The sequence below is a fragment of the Schistocerca gregaria genome, chromosome 3, assembly GCF_023897955.1.
Source record: "Schistocerca gregaria isolate iqSchGreg1 chromosome 3, iqSchGreg1.2, whole genome shotgun sequence".
Taxonomy (NCBI): Eukaryota; Metazoa; Arthropoda; class Insecta; order Orthoptera; family Acrididae; genus Schistocerca; species Schistocerca gregaria.
Window position 1 is genome coordinate 890,660,172 of NC_064922.1, and position 27,682 is coordinate 890,687,853.

At 38.9% G+C, this 27,682-nt stretch overlaps 1 protein-coding gene across 1 annotated transcript; it reads right to left on the minus strand.

The window, feature by feature from the left end:
• Positions 1–1,108: 1,108 nt before the first annotated feature.
• LOC126355656 (cholecystokinin receptor-like) lies at positions 1,109–27,682 on the minus strand. Its single transcript, XM_050006020.1, has 3 exons — positions 27,450–27,682; positions 6,671–6,771; positions 1,109–1,425 (listed from the first exon to the last, which is right to left on the minus strand). The coding sequence occupies exons 1-3, from the start codon at positions 27,680–27,682 to the stop codon at positions 1,337–1,339; spliced, it is 423 nt and encodes a 140-aa protein (XP_049861977.1). The 3' UTR covers positions 1,109–1,336.

A 27,682-nucleotide genomic window follows, 5' to 3' on the forward strand; every position in this document is an offset into this window, starting at 1 on the left:
ATAATTCAGTATATAACTATCATCCAGATACTTCCAAAATGTTTTGATCTAGTTTCTAAACTGCTACTTATTACCATAAGTAATTTTGTATTATTTTAGAAAGCAAAAATATTTGCATATTTTAGCCCACTTCCTTAAAATTTGAGTTATTGAGATGAACTTGAATTTTTTTAGAGTCTGCTGCACATAATGTCTTTCAAAAAGTTTAAGAGCAGACCTCACTATATTGTGTTATGAGCATCTGATATAGATGTTATTGTTGTCTAGGGGGAATCTGTCTGGTAAGTCTCCCCTGACCTGGGGTTCTCAGTGACTTTTTAAACTGTACACCTTTCCCTAAACCTCTCCAGTTCTTCTCCTTCACCCCTCTTCCTTTCCCTTCAACTCTTCAGCCAGAAGAAGGAGCCACTTTGCTTCCCTGCAAAAACTAATTAGCAACAATTTTGCTAATACATAAGTGTTTTGGGTATGCACCTGAGGACAACAGTATTAATGTCCCACATACACACAAGAAAATGGTGTATTCTACAAGCCACAACAGTTTCAAGTATCATTCATCACTTTTGCTCTGTGTATAGAGTAAGGGGGAACTTGAGGGAGATCTGTAAAAAAATCATGAAATTCTTAAAGATTCAAAGGTCCTGTTTAACATACTGAGGACGTTTGTGACCCAGTTAATTCATTTTCAAACAGATCATGAGGTACAGAGGCATTCGCCATTGTTTGAGTTTAGGCAAGGACCCAGCTGCTTGTGAACATCACTAAATGTCATGTAAAAGTGCCCCAACAGAAGACTGGTGAGGCGTCTTTAGGCTCTTTATCCACACTGTTAACACTACACTGCCATCTCTTGAAACTGCTGTATGATCATGATAGTGTGCCAACAAATATTCTAATTAAAATTTTGATCTTTTGTGAATTTATACATTCTTTATGTGGTGCATTCATCAAACAATAAATATTCTTTCTGGTGAAAAAGAGCAACATTTCACATATCTTTTATTAAAAATTTAGAACATTTATTACAATTATACATATACATTATTGATCTCAGTTACATCCGTGGATTAGAAATATCCAGAGATCTGAGAAATTTTTAGTCTTGCACACATATTGCTGCTGTTAAAAACAAATGTAATGGTGCAGGTTCATTTTTTGGGTATTTTTCCAACTACACACAGAATAAATGTGTATATTCAATGTACAAAAGTTGTTTTAAAAATACAAATTAGGATATTGAAGTGAATTACACCAATGCTACACCCCATTTTTCATATTGTCACATCCATTGAGAAACATCAGATGTTACAGAAGTTTCACTAAAGATGAGTAGCTGTTACTCATTTGTCATTGCTTCAGGGAACAGTGATGGCGGGAGTTGCGTACTTGTTCTCATTGTCTGGTCATTTTGCACCATGTGAATACCTGCACACAAAATGCCATCATGCTAATTAAAATAGGAAAAAGCTTTTATTCTAGTAAGAACAATACACATTCTGGCAGCTGACATAAAGTTACATTTCTCTAGAATGTAGTGGCCACACACACACACACACACACACACACACACACACACACACACACACACAAAATGACTGTTGCATTTCAAGGTGGATAATGGCAGAAAGTGAGGGAGAATGAAAGGTGGGATATATCATAAGCCAACAATTCTCTATATTAATATATCTAGTTTCAGTACTTCACAACTGATTTAGTACTTAGGCAACATGTATCTGCAGATTACTACAGTTTTATTTGAAAACACTTGCTCATAAATAATTACTTCATCTGTCTGAAGCCTGTGATTGCAGCTATTATTATTTGTTCAGTATAATTATAGTTATATAATAATATATAAGTATATAAATGTAATAGAGGGAAACATTCCACGTGGGAAAAATATATCTAAAAACAAAGATGATGTGACTTACCAAACAAAAGCGCTGGCAGGTCGATAGACACGCAAACAAACACAAACATACTCCCGGTATTGGAATGACTCCTTACCCTCTCCCTTAAAACCTACATCCTTTCGTCTTTCCTTCTCCTTCCCTCTTTCCTGAAGAAGCAACCGTTGGTTGCAAAAGCTAGAATTTTGTGTGCCTATCGACCTGCCAGCGCTTTTGTTTGGTAAGTCACATCATCTTTGTTTTTAGATATATATAAGTATATATAATAACATGGAAGTAGTAAACTAGTACACTATTCTGAAATGGCCCTATTACATGTCCTTTAGACACAGCTGAAATTAGATACTTCAACTGTACTGTTGTTGATTCTCCATCTTAGATAACATACTGAGCTCAGTGACTTTTTGTCAAAATTTGGCTTAATGTCTCATTACAAATGTATTTTATTTAGTAAGTGTCAGTCCAGTGACTACAGCATGTTTATTAACCAGTTATTTGTAACGGAACGAGATTTTTTGGTATGGTGCAGAATGATGACGGCTGGGCAGGAGATGTCTGATATTTTGCATTTGCTTTCACTCACATCCACCTAAAATATTTGCTTCCTTGCATGATGTTGGACATCACCAGAGTATGGTTCTTTTCTCTTTCCTGTTTGCTCCACTAACAAGACTTCCAAATAACAGATTACTGAACTAATTCACTATTCTGAAAATTAATCAAATCTGAAAAGTATTTTTTCCATATATACCACATTTATTGCTGCAGAGATCCTGCAAAATTTCTTCTTTTCCTTTTCCTGCAATGTTGTCAGCTAAGAATGGAACTTTAGATACTGTGCACAGGAGAAAAATGTAGAACTTGCACAGGTTGTTCTGCAGATATTAGTTGAAAATAATTTGCAGGAACTTTTTATCAGAACAATTAAACATGTATAGGCCTAAATAATAGTTGCCATACCACATTTGAGGGGAAATAATCTTTTTGTGCCCTGTAGGAGCACTGTTCAGAAAAGAATTATCACTCTGGTGTATATGACAGCATTGGCAGTGCTCTCAATAAAAAGACTGCGGGAAAGGCATCCCTCATTTACCTTGGACATGTAAGCTGCCTATGGTGTATTAGTATGTATCGACATTAGTGGGAAAAAATGAAAAGGACATTGAGAATGCTTTTTTTAAGTTTTCAGTTCCTTTATTGGATTAGTACACCATTACATAAAAATTAACAAGAGAGCATTAACGCAGTGAAATTATATAGCAATAAAAATGGACACAAGGGAAATAATTTCTGCAGAACATGGTACCTCACTGAACTGAAGGTTTCCGAGAGAGGAAAGTAAGACATTGTAAATTTCAAAAATTATATACGGCGATTCTGTAACTAAACAAATATAGGGAATAAACAGTAAAAAGTTCACAAGTATGCCTTGCACAGAACTGTTTAACCTAAGTGTGCTTCAGATAACTACAGGTGAGATTCTGGGTATAAGCCAGTGGGCAGCTCTGTAGGGTCTCACGGCTGGGGTGTGCATGCAGTTCATACACATTTTATCATGACAATGATGATGATGATGATGATGATGATGATGATGATGATGATGATGATGATGATGATGATGATGATGTAGGAGCCAACAAAAAGAAAAAAAATTGTGGGCATACGTGTGATAGTCTATGGCAACCAAGCAACATGCGGCATGGTATCTGCTAGGATACAGTTGTTACTAAGAGTTCCATGATGCAGAAGTAGTCTACCTATCTCATGAAACTGCCAGGGGTGGTATGAAAACAACAATATCACAGTGTTCCATATGGGAGGGGGAATGCAATGCTCTGCCACCATCACTCAGCAAGGTTTACAGATGTCAGCTATCACTGTTCAGCAGAAGCATGCAGTACAGACTCTCTGCCATCTTCTTCTCTGCAGCCATACATATCCAGAATATTGTTACTGTACATCATGGCAAGTTTCTTATTTAAGTTCACACAGCACCATCGACTTTCACTATAAAACATTATCTCACTTGTCTGAACACGTCAGTCATTCAGCATCGGCGTACACAGTTTCACAAGGCTTTATTCTCATTGTTGAACTGTTAATGGAAGATGTCATTTGCAAATTAGCAGGAAGTAAGAGAGTAATGTTAAGCACTCAGTGTATGGTAAGTAAAGAGTGGAGTGCAGTATACTGCTTTTTTAGAATTCATGTTGTGGTGGCACTGTTGGTCAAATAAAGCAGGGAGTAGACATGGTTCATAGTGACCAACAGGAGGTTTGTATTCAATCATTGTTCAGTTGCAATAATGCAGTGGACACGTGTTGATCACTCATTTTGTGTTGAAGTGTATTTCTCGAATTCCCACTTGATCGTTGTAGTGCAGCATGCTTTTCATTTGCATTTTGCAGTACCCCCACGTGGACGTGTTCCTGGACAACAATCAATTTTAAATTGGTTAAATGTATTGAGAACAACAGAGGATGTGTCATCTGTATGAAGAGGACCTGAGAGAAGTGTTAGAACACCACAAAATGTCGAACGAGTTAGAGTAGCAGTACTTCAATCTTTGAAATGCTTAGCTCAGAAACTCGCACTTTCAAGACATTCTCTCCACCGGATCCTTCATACTGAACTGAATTTTCACCTGTGTATCATGTGCGTGGTCCATCAGTTGTCAGTATAGGGTGATGAAACATGAAGAACATCTTGTGAAGACATGCTTGCAACCATACCCTGTGATGCAAATGAGTTCTTTTCTGGTGAGGCACATTTTCACATCAGTGGGTGTGTAAACAAACAGAATATGTGGTAATGGAGTGACATGAACCCAAGGCAAATTCACCAGACACCCCTGCACTCAGATCAGCTCACTGTGTGGTGTGTCATATTATGAGTTGGCATAATTGGCCCTTACTTTTTCCAGAAAAATCGTCATGCTGTAACTGTGAATTCGGAACATTACTTACCTATGCTGCAAAAGTTTTTCCAGTCGGCTTTCAAGGCAATGGAATTACAGGATACCTGATTTCAATGAGATGGTGCCAATGCACACACAGCAGTTATTAACATGAATTTTTTGAGGCAAACGGTTCCTGGAAGGCTTATCACTCAGATGAGGGATCTCAACTGGCCTGCACGATCACCAGATTTAACCCCATGCGAGTTTTTTCTTCTGAAGTCAAAGGTGTATTGCAATCGTCGCAACACCCTGGAAAACCTACAGAACATTTCTAAGGCTGAAATTTCAAGAATACCAGAAGACATGCTTGAAAGAGTGCATGAGAGTTGCAGGAAATGACTGTTGCAGTGTGTGGACTGTGAAAGAAGACATTTACCAGATATGCAGTTTAAACCATGTAATTAGAAACTTCCATTATTGACCAATATGAGAAAAATAAAAATGTAAGTTTCTAAGTGTTCATTATTTTTTTATTTCATTCCCAAATCAGCAATTTACCGTACTCCACCCTGTATGTTGCTCATAGTATTCTGTGTGTTATTCATTTATAGTTATTGTACATTATGATGCTGAAGACATGAGGTGAGTATGTGCTGCATTCTGCAGAGAGTTAGTTAGAGAAACATTTTGGCATCACCTGATTGCTCTCTGTCTCTTTCCTGTACTGTGCATCATATATGTTCTCTTTTGTGACAACAGGGAGTGCAAGGGCACACTTGTGAGAGTACTTGGTTTCTGCCTCTGGTGCATTTATTTCAAATTTTCATACATGGGATGTTTTTACCCATAGTTATTCATTTGTTTACTTTATGTCATGCTTAATGAACACAACAATGGGAGACACAACAATGGCAAAAACCAGTTTGTGCCAAAAAGGAGCATTACACCATGGAAAAATTATCTACAATAAATTGCTAAGAGAAATTAAAGTAAAGACTGATGTAAAAAATTTTAAAGCAGCATTAAAAGTATATCTGTTGACACATTGCTTTTATAGCATGGAAGAGTTCCTCCAAAATCCTCGAGAGTCTAAGTGATGATTATGCAAATACTGTAACCATTAATACTGGCCTATAAATACATTCAGATGTAATTCTCAAGTTTCTAATGGGGTTCAAGTATAAGTTGTATACCGACTTGCCCAGTATACGAAGTAAAATTCTGTGAATGTAATTCTCTAGTGTACATGTCAGTACAAAGTGTAGAGGAGTTCCTCAAAAATCCTCAGAGCTTAAGTGAGGATCATGCAAATACTGTAATCATTAATATTGGCTTATACATGTATTCAGTTGTAAACTTCAAGTTTCTATTGTAGTTTAATTATAACTTACACATTGACTTGCTCAGTATATGAAGTGCTGTAGAATTTTGTGAACATAATTTTCTAGTTTCTAAAGTGTTTTAATTGTAAGATATACTTTGACCTGTCCAATATCTGATGTTCTGTACTGTACATGTAAGATTTACTGGACCAATAAATACAATACAATAAATCACTTGAAAAATGACACTAAATGTTCTGTGTGAACCCTGAAGAGCCTATGGCAGACAGAAGTGATAGAATAATGCCATGTGCTGGTCATCACCTGATGCACTCCCTCTTTCTATTGCCCCATCACCAGTTGTTTTATTTGCTCGCCACTAGTTATTTGTAACCTAGCAGTGCACTTTCACATGAACCACCATTGGTATTTACTTATTTTACAGAAACAAATTCTGCTCTGAACGGAACATATATCTCGATAATACCTTTTCTACCAGTCATCTATGCAGTGCTGTCTGCTTTGGGACGGGAGCTTACCTGAGCACGAGACTTGTTTCCGAATTCGCGCTGTGGGCGTCTGGCAAGGTGAGTGTCCTGGAGAATTTGACGACTCCCACCAGCGGCACAGTGTGCTCCTCCTGTACACAGGTGGAGATGCATCAGACATGCATTTAATAAAGCTGTTCTTGGGAAAAGTGGTATAGTGACAGTGTTCTAGGTTGCATTATTGTCCAATATTTCTTAAAGAGAATTCTGGCTGTAATGAGCTTAAGAAATTGAGCTGTGGTACAGCTGCATAAAAGTCGTTTCGATAAGATTTCTGGCTCAGGTATAAGGGTTTCAAGATTGTTAATAATCTGTAAACAGATATTGGAATTAAACTAGGTCAGAGGCAGAAATTGCTGGTGCCTCTCCATTCACACAACTCTATATACTGTATCCATAGTTTAGAGGCAAAAGTCATTGGTAAACCTTCAGTAATTGTTCAGACATGATGCCTGACTACTGGATGTAAGATCTGTAAGGTTTCCAGTTATTTGTTGTAGAGTAATTGCATACTGATGTGAAAAACTTCTTTATCTGTGGAGTGGGCATGCCTGTGTATAAAGTGCGCCAGTCACAAATAACATTGTTTTGTACCAGTCCATTTTCGTTTTAAAATAGTGAGCCCATACCTGTTCCTTCATTATTGCTTCAGCTAACACAGTAATACGTTGTGTTGTCATAAGTCCAACATAGGAGCAGTAATATAACAAACAGGAAGATAGGTGAGAAAAATTCAAGATCAATGCAAGAAAATGATCTACATTTTCAGCTAGCAGGACAGTCCTCTCAATGGGGCAGTTATCTATGACATAATTAGTAATCAAACAAGTGGTTGGCAGGGATCTGACACAATTGTGCTGTTTAATGTGACTGGGTCATTACTATGGGGTAACAGTTGTGTGTGGCAACAGAGATCCAATGAAGGTTTATTTTCTTATTGTTTAATTAAACAGTGTTTTAGCTCTTATATTGATAGTTTATTTTACCATTATTTAATTAAAATAAGATTAAACCATAGAAGTTTTGCTCACATGTGTTTATCTAGGTAACATAAAGACAGCTATCCTGTACGTGTACAAAGTGCGCCGCACATCCAGTCATGTTGTGAGAAATGGCCCACCCGCTTAAGGGTTAAAATTATTTTCTTGCAGTTATTGGCAAAGTTTGGTATGTAACAAAATTATGTCACTCTTGTCTGCATTATAAGTTAGCCACCTGTCATTAATATTCTGATAATAGCTTGTAGACTGCATCTTTGTATTTGGTCTTGCATGTCTATGTGCTTAATATCATCAGGTGGGAGCATGCACTACATGCCTTCTTGATTAGCATTTTGGTAGAGCAAAGAATTAGTTGCAGCTCAATATATGCATGATTTCTGAATGTAATTAATAAACCAGACTGAGCATATGCACAGAATATTTGTTATGCAGAAGTTATACACAGTAAAATACGTAAAAAATGCCAAAAAACTTGGATAAAGTAATGAAGTCAAAATATAGGAGTAGGTTGAACCAGAAGCAAAAGGTATGCCATGAGTGAATAGAGCAGAGCTTAAAATTCAACAAGCATAAGGTCACATATGCAGAATCAGTAGATTGCTTCAGCACCATAACCTAAGAAATCATCTGCGAAGACTGAATCAGTGTCAGAAATGGAGATGGGCTTTGCAGTAGTTGGTGGGTGGAAGGGGTAGGGGTGACAGGGATAACACTGTAGTGCTTCCTGAGACCTGATACAAATGTCAATAAAATTCTGACTGCTGAATGCGCGCAAGTGTGGGTACATATATACTGTGGAAGAGTGTTGTGATTGGATGTGAGGATGAGGAGGAAGGGTACTAGGAGTTCATTTTATTGGCGTTTGCATTGCGTCTTGTTATTGGCGGAAATAGGCGTTTTCCATTGGAGTTTCCTTTACTGCCTGCCATTGGTGGAAATTGGCGAATAGGAGACTTAGCAGCGACTGCAGCGTAGCGTTGTTTACTAACTGCCTAGTATCGACTAGGCCGCGTCAGCGCTCTGTGTACCATCCTCCGCTGTGGCCTACCGCACGCCTGTTCCTTTGCGCGAGCTGTCCTTCCGCAAAGCTGTCACAGCAGGCAGCCAAGACGCTGGAAGTCTATACCCGTCTTCTCTGTTCATATTATCGGGTCGCTTGGCTATTTCTATAGCCTCTCTAATCTTCCTCCTCAAACTAAACGGCTGTTTCGCCAGTACTCGGGCCTCTCGAAATTCGATGTTCATCCTGCACTGCTCATGATGTTCTGACACCGCTGATTTGCTGTATTGTTTGAGGCGGATATATCTCTCATGTTCAGTTAGCCTCGTGCTTATTGGACGCCCAGTCTCACCTACATACACCAGTCCACATTCACACTCGATTTCATAAACTCCGGCGGCATGAAACTTGTCAATTGTATCTTTTGTGGAGCCCAGAATGTCTTTTATTTTGTTGTTGCTACGAAAAATCAGCTTAATAACTGCCCGACGGAGAATTTTGCCCAGACGTTCAGTAACCCCTTGTACATACGGTAGCACGGCGGTGTTCTGTGCTTCGTTCTGTATTTCCCTGTTGCCCTCCTCCTTCGGCGCCATGGTTATGCGTATCAGCCTCATGTCATAGCCATTAGCTCCAAAAATGGTCCTGAGGTTCTGCAGTTCAGCTTGCAGGTTGTATTCATCGCTGATCCTGTAGGCTCTCTTAGTTAAAGTTCGCAGGGCCGAATTCTTTTGCATAGGATGGTGGTGGGAGGATGCATGCAGGTACCTGTCCGTGTTGGTGGGCTTCCTGTAAACTCTGTGTCCAAGCTTCCCGTCTGGCTTACGATAAACTTCTACGTCGAGAAAAGGCAATACCCCGTTCTTTTCAATCTCCATGGTAAAATGAATTTTGCTGTGCTGCTGGTTAAGATGTTCGTGGAAGTTCTGAAGTTCTTCTTCTCCGTGTGGCCAGATAACAAAGGTGTCATCCACGTATCGTAGCCAGCATTCCGGGCGTAATGGCGCGGACAGGAGTGCTGTTTCTTCGAATGCTTGCATAAAAATGTCTGCTGCAGCTGGCGAAAGAGGGGAACCCATAGCAACACCATCCGTCTGCTCGTAAAAATCCCCTTTCCACCTAAAATAGGTGGTCGTCAAACAGTGGCGCACTAGCTCGCTGATGTCAGGTGCCATGCGTTCCTCTAAGATGTTCATGGTGTCCGTCACGGGTACATTCATGAACAAAGATTTCACGTCAAAACTGACCATCAAATCCGTATCAGAGACACGCTTCTCTTTCAAAAGTGCTATAAAATGGGTGGAGTCTTTGACATATGCATCTGTATGTCTCACTAAACGTCTAAGCTTTGGAGCCAATTCTTTCGCTAATTTGTAGGTCGGCGAGTTGATACTACTCACTATCGGCTGTAAAGGGAAGGCTTCTTTGTGGATCTTTGGTACCCCATATATTCTTGATGCCTGTGGCACCTGTGGAATGAGTCTACGGGTTGTGTCAAAATTCATCCTGGTTTGCTTCAGCAGCGCTTGCGTCGATTTCACTATCTTGACCGTCGGATCCCCCTTAAGTTTATGGTAAATGGGTTCCTTCAAAAGATCCTCCATCCGCTTATCGTAATCTACTGTGTCCAACACTACGGTGGCATTTCCCTTGTCCACCTGTATTATCACAATCTGAGAGTTGTTCTTCAGCTCCTTGATGGCCTGACGTTCCTCTTTATTGATGTTTTTCTTCGGAGGCTTTGCATGAGCCAAAACTCGTACTATTTCTTGTCGGATCTTCTCTGCTTCTGGTTGTGGTAGATGGTGTACCGAGGCCTCCACTGATTCGATAATGTCTTCTTTCGGTACTAGTTTTGGTGCGATTGCATAGTTCATCCCTTTCGCCAAAACTTTTGTGGCTGCATCGCTCAAGGTGTGGCTGGAGAGGTTCACCACTGTTCGTCGCGTATCCAAAACTGGTCCTTCATCTCTTGTTTTCCGTTGCAATTTGTCGAACTTCGTCACCTGGCGACTGGTGGTACATTCACTTGATCTGGCAGCTTGCTGGAAGGTTAACCTGTCGACCTTGTGCCAGTCATCCTCATCCAGTTTCCCACTCAGAAAGAGGTGCAGTTCACACAGTTTTATGTTGTTCACGTCGAGACTACCACGAATGTGACGGATCCTTTCCCACAATAAAGCTTTGCTGGCCTGTGCACAGATATTCCTGGCCTTGTACGATTTTATGTGGGACGTCAGCCGTAAAAATGTTGGTACTACATTGGCATCCCTACATCTCTTCAGGAACGCAAGATCATTCAGCAGTTTACCTCTTTTCAGCCTCAGTGATTCGAGCTGCCTGATGTTTGCGTAAATCTCCTGCCCATACAGGTGTGTTAAATGTAACCGTAGGCGTCCGCGGCCGTTGTCAATGTCAATAAAATTCTTCTGGGTTAGAGACCGCATTGTCATTTATAAAATTCCAACGTTTTGGCGTCTGTTGCAAGACGCCTTCCTCAGGGTGTGTTGCTAACTGCTGAATGCGCGCAAGTGTGGGTACATATATACTGTGGAAGAGTGTTGTGATTGGATGTGAGGATGAGGAGGAAGGGTACTAGGAGTTCATTTTATTGGCGTTTGCATTGCGTCTTGTTATTGGCGGAAATAGGCGTTTTCCATTGGAGTTTCCTTTACTGCCTGCCATTGGTGGAAATTGGCGAATAGGAGACTTAGCGGCGACTGCAGCGTAGCGTTGTTTACTAACTGCCTAGTATCGACTAGGCCGCATCAGCGATCTGTGTACCATCCTCCGCTGTGGCCTACCGCACGCCTGTTGCTTTGCGCGAGCTGTCCTTCCGCAAAGCTGTCACAGCAGGCAGCCAAGACGCTGGAAGTCTATACCCGTCTTCTCTGTTCATATTATCGGGTCGCTTGGCTATTTCTATAGCCTCTCTAATCTTCCTCCTCAAACTAAACGGCTGTTTCACATCCAATCACAACACTCTTCCACAGTATATATGTACCCACACTTGCGCGCATTCAGCAGTTAGCAACACACCCTGAGGAAGGCATCTTGCAACAGACGCCGAAACGTTGGAATTTTATAAATGACAATGCGGACTCTAACCCAGAAGAATTTTATTGACATTGACAACGGCTGCGGAAGCCTACGGTTACACCTGATACAAATGTTTGTTCTGTGAGTGACAGTCCTTGCTTTTTTATGTGCTATTTGTCAATAATAATCATCAGAAATTGTGACTACACACAACAAATGCATTGTTTTTTTTTTAAGAGAGTAATCAGCTAAATAACTTACGTGATCACACTTGTGGTTTGCATTTACTTCAGTCTTTAAACCAGAGTGCATTCAGCCAGGAAATGGAGACTCAATAGTTGTCAAAGTGTGTCAGCCACATTCACAGAATGAGCCTAAACATTTCTACTGTTTGGATTCAGACATAGTAAGATGTGAAGATATTTTTGTTACAGACATGAATAGTGAGCAGTAGGGATGTGAAATGAGAAAGTACATCTTGAGGAACTCGAGAACATATGGATGGATTTCTCATAAGACGACATGTCTCGTGAGACTCTCAGGAATTTTAGCACACTTCTGATCTTACAATTTGGCATCACTGATGGGAGTCCCAAGACAACAAAAGGCTTGGACATCTTCTGGAAGGGCCAACAGGCTGAATCATAAATGGAGCTGTGGTCTGCTATTCACAGAATATAGTAAATGTGCAATCTGGAAGACCTGCAATGTAATAGAAAAGATGAGAAAAATCAGTCATTTCATTTGAACTATGTCATTTGTTTGGTATAAAGTGCACATCACTTAAAGTGCATGTTGAGGGTGACACAGAGGAAATCTTGGGCATGGGACTATTTCATGTATATCCCAGGAAATGAAGTGAAATTTTGTATTTGTTCCTGGTACACTAATTTAGATAGTCAATTTGGCATCAGCTTGTGGCTCATTTTCTTTGTAATTTACTAGTGTATGTATGATTAATAATGACTCATTTTCCAGGGTAAAAGGTATTTGTCTGTGCATTTTTGGGATAATACCATTTTTACTGTGCTGCCATAAGTATTGTTTTACGTATTCAGTCAGATTCCCATGCAGTAACCCGATATGATTACTCAGTTAGTTATGTATACTTACTGACCTAAATCTGGCCTGTCCTCATATACACTGAGTGTAGGAAGTATTTAAAGATCTAGATATTGTGGCTTTGGAGTTTGTTTAGGAGACAAATCATTGTGTTAACAAGAATATGCACCACATACTCTGTAATATTTATTTTTACACATGTAGGAAAAATAATTAAAATATCAAACATTGCATCTTATAAAATAAAGCCTCGGAAGCCAGAGACAGTGGTCATGTGTGTATGTGAGCTGCATTTGCATGAATCTGTGTATGTATGTCGTCTATTTCAGAAGACCTTCTGGCTGAAAGCTTTCATGTTTAGCAGTTTTTTTGTTGTGTCTGTCTGCAACTCAACATCTCTGCTATAAGATGAGTAGCAATCTATTGTTTTCTAATATTGTCAAAACAAAACTATAAGCAGTCATTCAATTTAGATATGTAACATGTATTAGAACACTTCAGGTTTTCTCTCTTTTAGTACCTCCTGTGGTCAGATGCTTCTGTTAATATCAGCTAAACATATCAGGAACCTTAGAAAAAGTGTTAAGGTATGAAGGCACTTTGACATTGAAGGTTTTGTGATGAGCAATCATTATGACAATAAACATCCTGGCAGACTGAAACTGCGTGCTGGATCAGGACTTGAACCTGGGACCTTTGTCTTTCCATCACAGTTTTACCTCTGCCAGTGCCTCACCTGATACTGGCAGAAATAAAGCTGTGAGGGTGGGTCACAAATTGTACATAGATAGCTCAGTCATTACAGCATTTGCCCATGCAAGGCAAAGAACCTAAGTTTGAGTCATGGTATGGCACACAATTTTAATCTGCCAGGAAGTTTCTAATCAGTATACACTCTGCTGCAGAGTGAAATTTGTTCTGGATACTACAATGTTACAGACATCTAGTAAAGTCTGAAAATTTTGAGAGTGTGATTTATTTATGAAAATAGACACAGAAAACTGAAAGAAAGAGAAATATTGTTCACAAATACTTTGTTTTTCCTTTGGACATAATTTTGGATGTGTTCATTAACTGCGTGTATCAGTTTCGAGGTATTCACTGCCTCTGGAAGTATCTTTAATGTGTTATTGAGGTGGCTGGCTCATTTTTTTCCATCTGCCATTATACCTAGGAGTTGTTATTTTAGTTGTCTGCTATTTTCTCGACATCTGAAGGTGATTTTATAGCAATGAGCATGTTTACATCTTGAGTAATAGTATGACTGTGAGGATGAATGTGAGCAACAATGAGATAGAGCAAGTGTGATTTTTAACTGAAAGTGTTTTCTATGCATTGTTATGTGTTACAAATTTCAGTCAGATTTGAGAAAGCATTTACATCTACATCTACATGACTACTCTGCAATTCACATTTAAGTGCTTGGCAGAGGGTTCATCGAACCACAATCATACTCTCTCTCTACTATTCCACTCCCGAACAGCGAGCGGGAAAAACGAACACCTAATCCTTTCTCTTATTTTATTTTGATGATGATTCCTACCTATGTAGGTTGGGCTCAACAAAATATTTTCGCATTCGGAAGAGAAATTTGGTGACTGAAATTTCGTAAAAAGGTCTCGCCGCAACGAAAAACGTCTATGCTGTAATGACTTCCATCCCAACTCGTGTATCATATCTGCCACACTCTCTCCCCTATAACGCGATAATACAAAACGAGCTGCCCTTTTTTGCACCCTTTCGATGTCCTCCGTCAATCCCACTTGGTAAGGATCCCACACCGCGCAGCAATATTGTAACAGAGGACGAACGAGTGTAGTGTAAGCTGTCTCTTTAGTGGACTTGTTGCATCTTCTAAGTGTCCTGCCAATGAAACACAACCTTTGGCTCGCCTTCCCGACAATATTATCTATGTGGTCCTTCCAACTGAAGTTGTTCGTAATTTTAACACCCAGGTACTTAGTTGAATTGACAGCCTTGAGAATTGTACTATTTATCGAGTAATCGAATTCCAACGGATTTCTTTTGGAACTCATGTGGATCATCTCACACTTTTCGTTATTTAGTGTCAACTGCCACCTGACACACCATACAGCAATCTTTTCTAAATCGCTTTGCAGCTGGTACTGGTCTTCGGATGACCTTACTAGATGGTAAATTACAGCATCATCTGCGAACAGTCTAAGAGAACTGCTCAGATTGTCACCCAGGTCATTTATATAGATCAGGAACAGTAGAGGTCCCAGGACGCTTCCCTGGGGAACACCTGATATCACTTCAGTTTTACTCGATGATTTGCCGTCTATTGCTACGAACTGCGACCTTCCTGACAGGAAATCACGAATCCAGTCGCACAACTGAGACGATACCCTATAGCTCCGCAGCTTGATTAGAAGTCACTTGTGAGGAAAGGTGTCAAAAGCTTTCCGGAAATCTAGAAATACGGAATCAACTTGAGATCCCCTGTCGATAGCTGCCATTACTTCGTGCGAATAAAAAGCTAGCTGCGTTGCACAAGAGCGATGTTTTCTGAAGCCATGCTGATTACGTGTCAATAGATCGTTCCCTTCGAGGTGATTCATAATGTTTGAATACAGTATATGCTCCAAAACCCTACTGCAAACCGACGTCAATGATATAGGTCTGTAGTTAAATGGATTACTCCTACTACCCTTCTTGAACACTGGTGCGACCTGCGCAATTTTCCAATCTGTAGGTACAGATCTATCGGTGAGTGAGCGGTTGTATATGAGTGCTAAGTAGGGAGCTATAGTATCAGCGTAATCTGAAAGGAACCTAATCGGTATACAATCTGGACCTGAAGACTTGCCCGTATCAAGCGATTTGAGTTGCTTCGCAACCCCTAAGGTATCTACTTCTAAGAAACTCATGCTAGCAAATGTTCGTGTTTCAAATTCTGGAATATTCCATTCGTCTTCCCTGGTGAAGGAATTTCGGAAAACTGCGTTCAATAACTCCACTTTAGTGGCACAGTCGTCGATAACAGTACCATCGGCACTGCGCAGCGAAGGTATTGACTGCATCTTGCCGCTTGTGTACTTTACATACGACCAGAATTTCTTCGGATTTTCTACCAAATTTCGAGACAATGTTTCGTTGTGGAACCTATTAAAGGCATCTCGCATCGAAGTACGTGCCAAATTTCGCGCGTCTGTAAATTTTAGCCCATCTTCGGGATTTCGCGTTCTTCTGAACTTCGCATGCAGTGCCTAGTAAAGGTATAGCTTAATCAACTACAACTACTCATAATTTTTACACTAACTGTGCATTGATATGAATTACCCAAAGAGAGTGCAGCACAATTCAACACATCTCAGGCTGCTTTGTGAGATTCTTGAGAATTTGCCTATTTCTCAAGAGTCTCCAGTGAGACAAATTACCATCTCTAGTGAATATTTTTTGTAATGCTCCATAAATAAGTACTCCATTTTCTTTTCCTTCAGTCTAGGGATCTGCTTACCTGACTACTTTTTCAATTCCAAATTTCCCATTATCATCATGGACTCTAAAGGAACCTGTATCATTGATGTATGCAGGATGAGTCTAAGCTGTGTACATCAAGTACGTCTGTAATTATTTAAGATGTAATTCTTTTTTATGTAGACACTGGACATAGTTATTTTAATTACAGAGATATAGGTATTAACTTCACTTTTTGAAAGGGGGCTAGTTAATTTCTGTTGCTAGTATGGTAAATCTCAAAGAGAACACATTGAATTGCAGCACTCACAACAAAAAGACTGTTATACACTAAGCTTTCAGTCCAACTTTTCACCAGAAAAAGAAAAAACACGCACACGAGCAAGCACTCCTCACACACACAACTGCTATCTCTGGACACTCTGACCACAATGTAATGGAAATGTGTTGCTCTCTAAACTGATGCTCCCATTCAACATGTTTCAGTTGCATTCTGGCTGGACTGGCCAGAGATAGCGATCATGTGTGTGTGAGGTGTACTTGCTTGTGTGATTTTTCCTTTCCTGAGGAAGGCCTTTGGCCAAAAGCTTTATGTGTAACAGTCTTTCTGTTGTGACTGTCAGCATCTCAACATGACGTCTTTACAGAGAGTAGCAGTCGGACATTTTCATCATAGTTGATATTCCACCTTGGACTTTGCTTGATCTTAAAGAGACAAATTCAACACATTTCTCTCTTCAAAATCCAATTAGTGGAGGAGAAATAAATGGCTGGCCAGCCATCCTGTCCTTGTTAAGCACTGCTCACATTAAATGCAGTTGCAGTCACGCCCTAGTGACTGGAGACAATAGCTATGTGTGTGTGAATTGTTGTTGTGTGAATGTGTGAAACTTATACTTCTAAGGAAGGGCTTAGTCAAAAGCTTATATTTGTAGGATACTTTATAAACTCAGGTGACAAAAGTCCTGGGATAGTGATATGTGCATATACAGATGGTGGTCATATTGCACAGGCAAGGTATAAAAGGCATGGCATAGGTGGATCTATTGTTTGTACTCTGGTGATTCATGTAAGAAGGTTTTTGACAAAATTATGGCTCCACAAAAGGATTAACGGAGTTTGAATGCAGAATGGTAGTTGGAGCTGGAGGCATGGGGCATTCCATTTTGGAAATCGTTTGGGAATTTAATATTCGAAGATCCACAGTGCCAAGAATATCAACTTCCAGGCATTACCTCTCACCATGGACAACACAGTGGCCGATGACCTTCACATAACGACTGAGAGCAGCAGTGTTTGCATAGAGATGTCAATGCTAACAGACAAGCAACACTGCATGAAATGACCACAGAAATCAGAATTCAAAGTACAATGAACATATCCATTAGGGCAATGCAATGAAATTTGGCATTCATGGGCTATGTCAGCAGACAGCTCATGTGAGTGCCTTTGCTAACAGCATGAAACTTCTTGCAGCAACTCTCCTGGGCTGGTGACCTCATAGGTTGGACTTTTTTTTAGTCACAAGAATTCCGACTGGTTTTATGCAGCCTGTCACAAATTCATCTGCTGTGCCAACCTCTGCATCTCAAATAGCATTTGCAACTTACATCCTTAATTATTTGCTGAATGTATTCCAATCTCTTTCTTCCTCTACAGTTTTTACCCTCTACAGCTCCCTCCAGTACCATGGATGTTGTTCCCTGGTGTCTTCACAGATATCCTATGATCCTGTTCTTTCTTCTTGTCAGCATTTTCTAGACATTTCTATTCTCTAATTCTGAGCGGAACCTCCCCATTCCTTACATTATCAGTCCACCTAATTGTCAACCTTTGTCTGCAGTACCACATCTCAAATGCTTTGATTCTCTTTTATTCTGGTTTTCCCACAATCCATGTCTCACTATGAAGAGTTAAAACTAAACATAAAACCAAAACGTGGGTTATACAGGGGATTAGAAAGTCATCAGACACTCTCAGAAAGTTAAATAAATCAGCCAGGAAGAATGTAGCACTGAAAGCACATGTGAAATGTTATAGAAGCCTGTACAAGAAAGTAATAATTGCAGCTAAGAAGCTTGATAATGATTCATATATTGAGAAAGGTAACAACAAAATGAAGTGAACTTGTGAGGTAAAAAATAAAAATATAGGCAGACACAAAAGAAAAGAAAACAGCTTTGTCATAAAAAGTTGGGGTGAAACTGTTAAGGACCCACTTCAGATTGCCAACATATTTAACCAACATTTCACAAATATAGCCATAAATTTAATTAAAGCTAAATGCAATTCCAATAGCAAGGTAAAAATCCCCATGAAGGACATGACAATGTTCCTTTAACCAGTAACTGAATCAGAGGTACTAAATGCTATAAATAAGTTAAAAAATAAAATGTCATGTGGGTGTGATGGGATTCCTGACAAAGTCATTAAGCAAAGTGCAAGAAACATAGTCTCACATCTCACTGAAATTATAAATGAATCTTTTAAGACAGGGGTGTTTCCATCAAAACTTAAAATGTCAACTATAAAGCCACTTTACAAGAATGGTGATAAATATGATGTTAGTAACTGTAGGCCTTTATCAATGTTATCAGGTTTCTCAATAATAATAGAAAGGATAATGTATCATAGACTATACAAATTTCTTATTAAGAATAGAATATTGGTTAATGTGCAAAATGGTTTCCGTAAAAATAAATCAACTGAAACAGCTATCTTTAATTTTTTGCATCTTGTTCTAAATTCCATAAATAGAAAGGAATTGAATTGTGGATTGTTTTTAGACTTATCAAAGGCTTTGATGTCATCGACCATAAGTTACTGCTTAGGAAGTTATGTGTCTATGGGATACGTGAAGTTGCCCACAAATGGTTTGAATCATATCTGTCAGACAGGTATCAGAAGGTGGAGATAAGCCATGCAGATAGGATATATTCATCAAGATCTGAGAGAGTTTTGTATGGAGTACCTCAGGGATCTGTATTAGGGCCATTACTGTTTTTAATATTTATCAATGACCTACCAAGTCAACTATCTGATGCAGAGGCAGTACTGTTTGCTGATGATACAATTTCGTTTGTTAAAGCAAATATTGAAGCTGATTTACAGGAAAAAGTCACATTAGCAACAGACGATGCATACGGATGGTTTAATGAAAACAGACTTATTGTTAATGCCGAAAAAACAACATGGGTCAACTTCAGACATATTACAAATAAAATAAAAACTAACCTTACAGTAGAACTGGGTAAGTGTAAGATTGAACAAGCATCATACACTAAATTCTTGGGAGTATGGTTTGATGAACACTTAAGATGGGAAAAGCATGTAATATCATTGAACAAAAAATTAAGTCAAACTTGTTATATACTTAAATTGCTTAAAAGCTCATGTAATATTAAAACAGTGTATTGTGTTTATTTCTCATTCATGCACAGTTTATTAAGATACGGTGTACAGTTTTGGGGGAACAACAGTCTAACAAAACATTCATTTAGACTACAAAAGAAGGCAGCCAGAACAATAAAAGTTATAGGATATAGAGACTCTTGTAGGCATGCTTTCAAAGAATTAAAAATCATGATATTACCATCCTTATACATATGTGAAAGCACATGTTTCTTAAAAGAACATGAGGAATTTTCTACATTAAATAGAGAATTTCACAACTACAAAACAAGGAATAGGAATGATTTCCACAGAGAAATTCATAAAACAGCTATGTATCACAAAAGCATACTATACCAACCCAAAATCCTCTACAGTGCTCTCACCAAAGAACTAAAATTAATACCAAAACTGCACATATTTAAAAGAGAATTAAAAAACATGTTATTGAACAATAGTTTTTACAGTATTGAGGAGTTTATGAATCATTGACAATAAAAGTGCAGTTAATATAACATATAATAAATATGTGTAATTGCTCACATTTAAATAATTGCTGTTTCTATGAAAGTGTGAAACAGTGTTAATGTAAGAATGGAAATAATCTTTGGTGTGAGGATTGCTAGCATTTTTTTTGTACGTTGTTAAACTACTTGTATATTTTTATGTTAATGTTCTTATAGTTCTATTAAAATTGTAATGTCTTAGTGACAAGTAAAATCAATTATAAATTTTCATGTACATGTATTTTAAATTGTAATGTTTATTGACAAGTCCTATGTCATTTTGATGATGTACTACCAGGACACTAATAAATTGAATTGAATACAAAACTGTGCTCCAAATGTACATTCTCAGAAGTTTCTTCCTCAAATTAAGGCCTATGTTTGATACTGTATACTAGTAGACTTCTCTTGGCCAGGAATGACATTTTTGTCAGTACTAGTCTGCTTTTGATGTCCTCCTTGCTCTGTCCATCATTGGTTATTTTGCTGTCTAGGTAGTAGAATTCCTTAATTTTACCTTCTTCAAGACCACCAATCCTGCTACTTCTCATTACTTTCATTTTTCTTTGATTTACTCTCAGTCCATACTCTGTACTCGTTAGAATATTCATTCAATTCAGCAGATCATGTAATTCTTCTTCACTGTCACTGAGGATAGCAGTGTCATCAGCAAATCATATCATTGATATCCTTTTACCTTGAATTTTAATTCCACTCCTGAACCTTTCTTTTATTTCCATCATTGCTTCTTCAATGTATAGATTGAACAGTGGGGGTGAAAGACTACATCTCTTTATTACACCCTTTTTAACCAAGCTTCATTCTTGGTTTTCCACTCTTATATTGCCTCTTAGCTTTTGTACATGTTGTATGTTATTCATCTCTCCCTGTAGCTTACCCCTATTTGCCTTAGAATTTCAAACATGTTGCAACATTTGACATTGTTGAATTCTTTTTCCAGGCTGACAAGTCCTATGAAGATGTCTTGATTTTTCTTTATTCCATTATCAACCCCAATGTCAGAATCGCCTCTCTGGTAGCTTTACCTTCCCTAAAACCAAACTGATCATCATCTAACACATCCTCAGTTTCCTTTTCCATAATTCTGTATATTATTATTGTTAGCAGCTTCGATGCATGAGCTGTTAAGTTAATTGTGCACTAATTCTCACATTTGTCGGGTCTTGCAGTCTTCAGAATTGTGTGAATGATATTTTTCTGAGAGACAGATGGTATATCACCAGACCAATGCATTCTACACATCAACATGAATAGTCATTTTATTGCCATTTTCCCCACTGATTTTAGAAATTCATATGTAATGTTATCTATCTTTTCTGCCTTATTTGATCTTAAGTCTTCCGAAGCTCTTTTAAATTCTCATTTTAATACTGTATCCCCTATCCCTTCTATATCGACTCTTGTTTCTTCTACCACATCAGAAAAGTCTTCCCCCTCATAGAAGCCTTCAGTGTACTCTCTCCACCTATCTGCTCTCTCCTCTGCATTTAACAGTGGAATTCCCATTGCGCTCTTACTGTTACCACACTTGCTTTTAATTTCAGCAAAGGTTGTTTGACTTACCTATATGCTGAATCAGTTCTTCTGGCATTCATTTATTTTTAGATTTCTTCACATTTTACATGAAGCTATTTTGTCTTGGCTCTTCTGCACTTCCTATTTATTTTATTCCCAAGCAGCTTATATTTCTGAATTTCTCTGAACATTGTTGTACTTCCTTGATTCATCGATCAGCTGAAGTATTTCTTCTGTTACCCATGGTTTCTTTGCAGTTACTTTTTTGTACCTACATTTTTCGTTCCAACTTCTGTGAGTGCCCTTTTTAGAGACATTTATTCTTTTATATTCTGCTTGGTTAGGCAGTGCCGGGATCTGCTCCTGTAAACTGCTTCTGTAATATAGGCCGAGAGTGAAGGAAGTGAGTAGGAGCAGGAGAGGTGAAGCACTTCGGTACTGCATGTAACTTTAACACTTTTAAGAGTCAAAGACAAAAGTGATGAATATCAATTGCATACATAACTTTGGCTAGGATGAGCATGTAGGTGTGAAGCCATAGTCCATGTCTAATCCTGTGAAGTTAGGATGACTGTTCTGTATAATCTCAAAACTAACAAATACTTGTTGCTGTCCAAACTTTAACTGAACATAACTAATACAAAGTCTCAATAGCATGCTAGCCCATTCGGTAGTAGAAGCGATATTCCCAGGCTGTCTCTCTAGGTGAAAATGGGCCGAAAATCAAGATGGCACTCCCTGAGCTCCACAGTGTCAGCCAGAGGGCACTATGGTCGGCGTAGTTGTTCTTCTCTCATAGTGCCAACTTATGAGAGCGTGCACCTACGATGTGGCATTGTAACTATCTTTGACTGTACTGTCTACTGAGCTATTTCTTATTGCAGTATCTATAGCCTTAAAGAACTTGAAGTGTCTCTCATCTTTCCTTAGTACTTCCCTATCCCACCTGTCCATGCATTGACTCTTCCTGATTAGTGTCTTAAACTTGGCCTACTCTTCATCACTACATATTGTGATCTGAGTCTATATCTGTTCATGGGTGTGCCTTACAATCCAGTATTTGATTTTGGAATCTCTGTCTGACCATGGTGTAATCTAACTGAAATCTTCCCATATCTCCTGGTCTTTTCCAAGCATACCTCCTCCTCTTGTGATTCTTGAAGAGAGTATTCACTATTAGCAGCTGAAATTTATTACAGAGCTCAATTAGACTTTCTCCTTTCTCATTCCTAGTACCAAGCCCATATTCTCCCCTATCCCTTTCTTCTACTTCTTCCCCTATAAACACATTCCAGTCCCCCATGACTATTAGATTTTCATCTCGCTTTACATGCTGCATTACTTGTTCAATATCCTCATATACTTTCCCTATTCCTTCATCTTCAGCTTGCAACATTGACATGTACACCTTAACTATTGTTATTGGTGTTGGTTTGCTGTTGATTTTGATGAGAACAGCTCTATTACTGAACTGCTCATTGCAACATGACCTTCCTATTCACAATGAATCCTACTCCCATTATACCATTTTCTGCTACTGTTAATATTACTCTACACAAATCTGACCAAAAATCTATGTCTTCTTTCCATTTCATTTCACTGATCTTGCACTGTATCTAGAGTCAGCCTTTGCATTTACATTTTTTGATTTTCTAGCTTCCTAGCTTCTGATGTTCCACACCCCAGCTCATAGAATGTTTATCTTTCACTGGTTATTTGATTTTTTTCTCATCATCATCTCCCCCTTGGCAGTACCCTCCCAGACATCCAGTGGAAGCTAGTCTGAAATCTTTTTCCATTGGAGAGATCATCATGACACTTTTCCAGGTATAGCCATATTTACAATGGATATGCATTATGTGCCTTTAATGCAGTGGTTTCCATTGTCTTCTGCATTCTCATACCATTGATCATTGCTGATTCTTCTGCTCATAGGGGCAGTTCCGCATTCTGAGGGCACGAGAGTGTCCTGAACCTCTGTCTGCTCCTCCTCCCTCTTTGTCAAGGCCATTGGCAGAATAAGGGTGATTTCTTATGGTGTAAGTCTTTGGCCAACAATACTGATTATTATTCAAAATTTAAGCTGTGGCAGTTTCGAACTTGCTGGGGACCTGAAGACGTTTTTATTACTAATCAAAGACGCTACCGATAGATCACAGGTGTTGGAGCCTAGATGACAGGAAAACCGTGGCTGGGTCAGTTGAGTCCTGATTTCAGTTGTTAAGAGCTGATGGTAGTGTTCAAGTGTGGTGCAGACTCCATGAAGCTATGAATCCAGCTTGTCAACAAGGTACCATGCAAGCTGATGGTGGCTATATAATTATGGTTGCTATATAATTGTGTGGGATGTGTTTACGTGGAATGAACTGGGTCCTATGGTCCAACTGGACTGATCACTGACTGGAAATGCTTATGTATGGCTACTTGCAGATCATTTGCAGCCAAACAATGGTTGAATTTTTATGGATGACAATGAGCCATGTCAGCGGGTCATAATTGATCGCGACTGTTTTGAAGAACATTCTGGACAATTTGAGCAAATGGTTTGACCACCCAGATTGCATGACATAAAGCCCATCAAACATTTATCGGACATAACTGAGAGGTCAGTTTGTGCACAAAATCCTGCACTGACAACTCTTTCACAATTATGGATGGCTGTGGAGGCAGCATGGCCCAATATTTCTGCAGGTATCTTCCAACAATGTGCTGAGTCCAGGCCACATCAAGTTATTGCACTAAACTGGGCAAATGAGATCCAACACAATATTAAAAGATATCTCATGACTTTTTTCACCTCAGTGTATGTGTTTGTGTATATCAGGGGAAAAAATGTTGAAAAAAATATTCACTTCTCCTTCTCTTACAGTATTTTATCTAATACTTCAAACAAAACATGTCTGTAATTTAATGCAGACTTCTATCAGCTGTGTATGCTCTGATAAAGTCAAGATATGTTTAATATACATATCAGAGTTGTGTGGGATCTAAATCCCAAACTCTACAAGAAACACTCTCAGAAGTTTTTTTAAAATATGTTATGCACCAGTAGTTTGACATACATATGCTGACATTATATTATTTAATTCTCTGCCACAACATGGGCAATTCCTCCTGGTGGCTGAAGATATTAGAGCCAGTTTCTGGCATCTGGTGGAACAAAACTTTTGTCAGTCTGGAGATGTTAGGTCTTTTTTCTCATACACTGTTGAACTGGTTTGTTGTTGGAAACTGAAATGATGGCTTAAAGGTTTTCTCATGAATGCAAATGTCCTTTAGCATCTGTTGAAATAAACTTCTGAAAAATCTTGAGAGGAATCAGCACTTATCATAGAAGTGTGATTAGCGAGAGCATGGAATGGCATGTGAGAACGTTTGAATTCTGCTCCTGTGGCTGACTGGCTGAAATGCCTGATTGTTAAAAAAATTCGTAGAGCTGCTAGGAGACTGCTGGAAGCCCTTATGATTGTAAGAGGCAAGCTGTGTGCCCTATGGGGCAGACGTGGTGTTTTAAAGTGTTTAAGATTTATGAAGTTGGATTTTAGTGATTCTTCGTGATCAACAGAGTTAATTTTCAAATATTGATGGACTACAAGTATTGAAAGTCTATTCTCGTGTGTGGGCATGGTATATTATTCCATCATTTCTTGGTTTTCTAGGCAAGTTTTGCATTTTAATGAGCATACATGTGCTTGGTACAAAGAGGGCTAATATGAGAGTGTTGAGCCATTAGCTGGCCTGAGGTGGTGTTTAATATAAGTGAAGGACTTGGTGAGTTTCATTTGAAGCCAGCAAATTACATTTATTTTTGTGAAAACTTCAAGTGTGTGTGTGTGTGTGTGTGTGTGTGTGTTTCGTTTTATTTTATTTTTTTATTGACTTTGAGTTTTTATCCTGTTTTGTCTTTGTAAGTTGCTGGCAATCAGGCTAGAGGAGATGTATTGACTGTTTCCATTGTACATTATCCAGTCTAGAGGTTGAATCTCAGAATGTTGCTGAATGTAATTAGATAGCCACAGGGCATTAATCTTTAGTATTGGAATAGAGATAAATTTAATGCTGTCTCATATGTCAAGGTGGGGCTGATGACTCTTCTTTAACCTATTTTCAGTAGTGTAGTAGTGCATGTATTAACCATGTCCACCAGTAAGAGTTTTCCAGTTTATCTTCAGAGAAATGTATTATGTAATTTGTCTCACATTACAAGAGTATGTCTGTTGTGACCATGGCCACTAGTGAGGCTTTGCCTGGCACCACAACCTCTTTAAGTAACAGATATAAGGCATGTTTCAACTTCTTTTCAATGACTCTGGAAGCTTTTAGATTTTTAGCATGTTCTCTATGAAATAAGTAAGTTTTAATTTCAGTGCATCATTTATGCTGGAATAGCAATGCTTTTATTAGTTTTACCTATTCAGTATCAACCTGTGTAATGATGAAAAACTATTCTAGTTTGTTAAATAGATACTGGAGGAGCTCAGTAAACAAAATTTCATTACACCTAGAGGGTTACTAGGTATACTAATATCATAACAGTTTTAGATACCTCAGAAAGAAAATAACAGTTAAGTTTCTGGAATGGGAACAATCTTAATCCGTTATGGGAATGTAAGTGAGTGAAAGAACACGCATTACATTTGTGTTTAATGTACTGGCGAAAGGAGCTGAAGAACATTTCATGGTCAACAAAAGTTTGGGTTAAAAGGGGGAAAGTAAGACCACTCTAATGATTCAGCATTAGCAGAGATGCTGTTTCGTAGATAGGCACAACAAAAAGACTGTCACAGATAAAGATTTTGGCCATTAAGACCTTCATCAACAGTAGATGACAGATGTGCACGCGTGTGTCCACACACACATGCGTGCACCCACGCACAAACACACACACAAACACAACTCGCACACGACTACAGTCTCAGGCAACTGAAACCAGAGAGAGTGTGGTTTCAGTAGCCTGAGACTGCAGTTGAGTGTGAGTTGTGTTCACATGAGAGAGAGAGAGAGAGAGAGAGAGAGAGAGAGAGAGAGAGAGAGTGTGTGTGTGTGTGTGTGTGTGTGTGTGTGTGTGTGTGTGTGTGTGTGTGTGTGTGTGTGTGTGTGTTGCCTATTGTTAACGAAGGCCTTAATGGCTGAAAGCTTTATTTGTTACTTGTAAAACTCTTTTTGTTGTGTCTGTCTGCGACTCAGTACCTCTGCTATACGGTGAGTAGCAGCTTTCCTTTTCATAATGTTGTTACATTCCATACTGGATTTTCCACTGTTTGATTCAGCATTAGATAATATTGTAAGGTTATGTTCAGATTTTGCAGCAAACATCTCCAGTCTCCATGGAATTAGCCTTATGCCAGATTATTGAAATTAATTTTGGTTTACATGTAGTGTGATTAGAATCACTAAATTTATGTGTTATCATAGCACTTTCAGAGAATTCATTGTGGGAGGGGGTAGAGTCACTTTTGAATACTTGAAAAGAGCTGAAAGCGTGAAATTCACTGCCTGTGACCAATCCAATTTATTGGTAAAACCTATTTGGCTGGTGCTCAAAAGCCAATTAAAGTACATATGCAGCCAAACAAGCATACCAGAACACTAGGGAATGAACTTGATGAAGTGGCTTTTGTTATTGTAATGTGTCCTGTTGTGTGACTTGATGTTTGCTTTGAGATACACACTGACTCAATGCTTCTCATGATCTGCACTGAGACTCTGAAGCTATTGGAATTATTGTTGACGGGTTTGAGACACTATGTCCTGTCTCTTCTTGACTAGTGCATGCACAAATTCAATTTGCTCACCTGCGGCGGGGACAGCGAAAAGCACCAAGGAAGGCTGCGCGGAAACGTCGGTTCATGAAGCAGTATGTGATGGGATGGCAGCAGCAGCTCACATATGCCACCAGCTGCACCAGTGAAATGCCTGTGCGGCCCACATAGGCATACACTGCATCCGGATTGAACAGATACCATGTGTTGAGCACGTGCAGTGGTGTCCAGCACACGAAGAACTCTGCCACCACCACAAAGAGCAT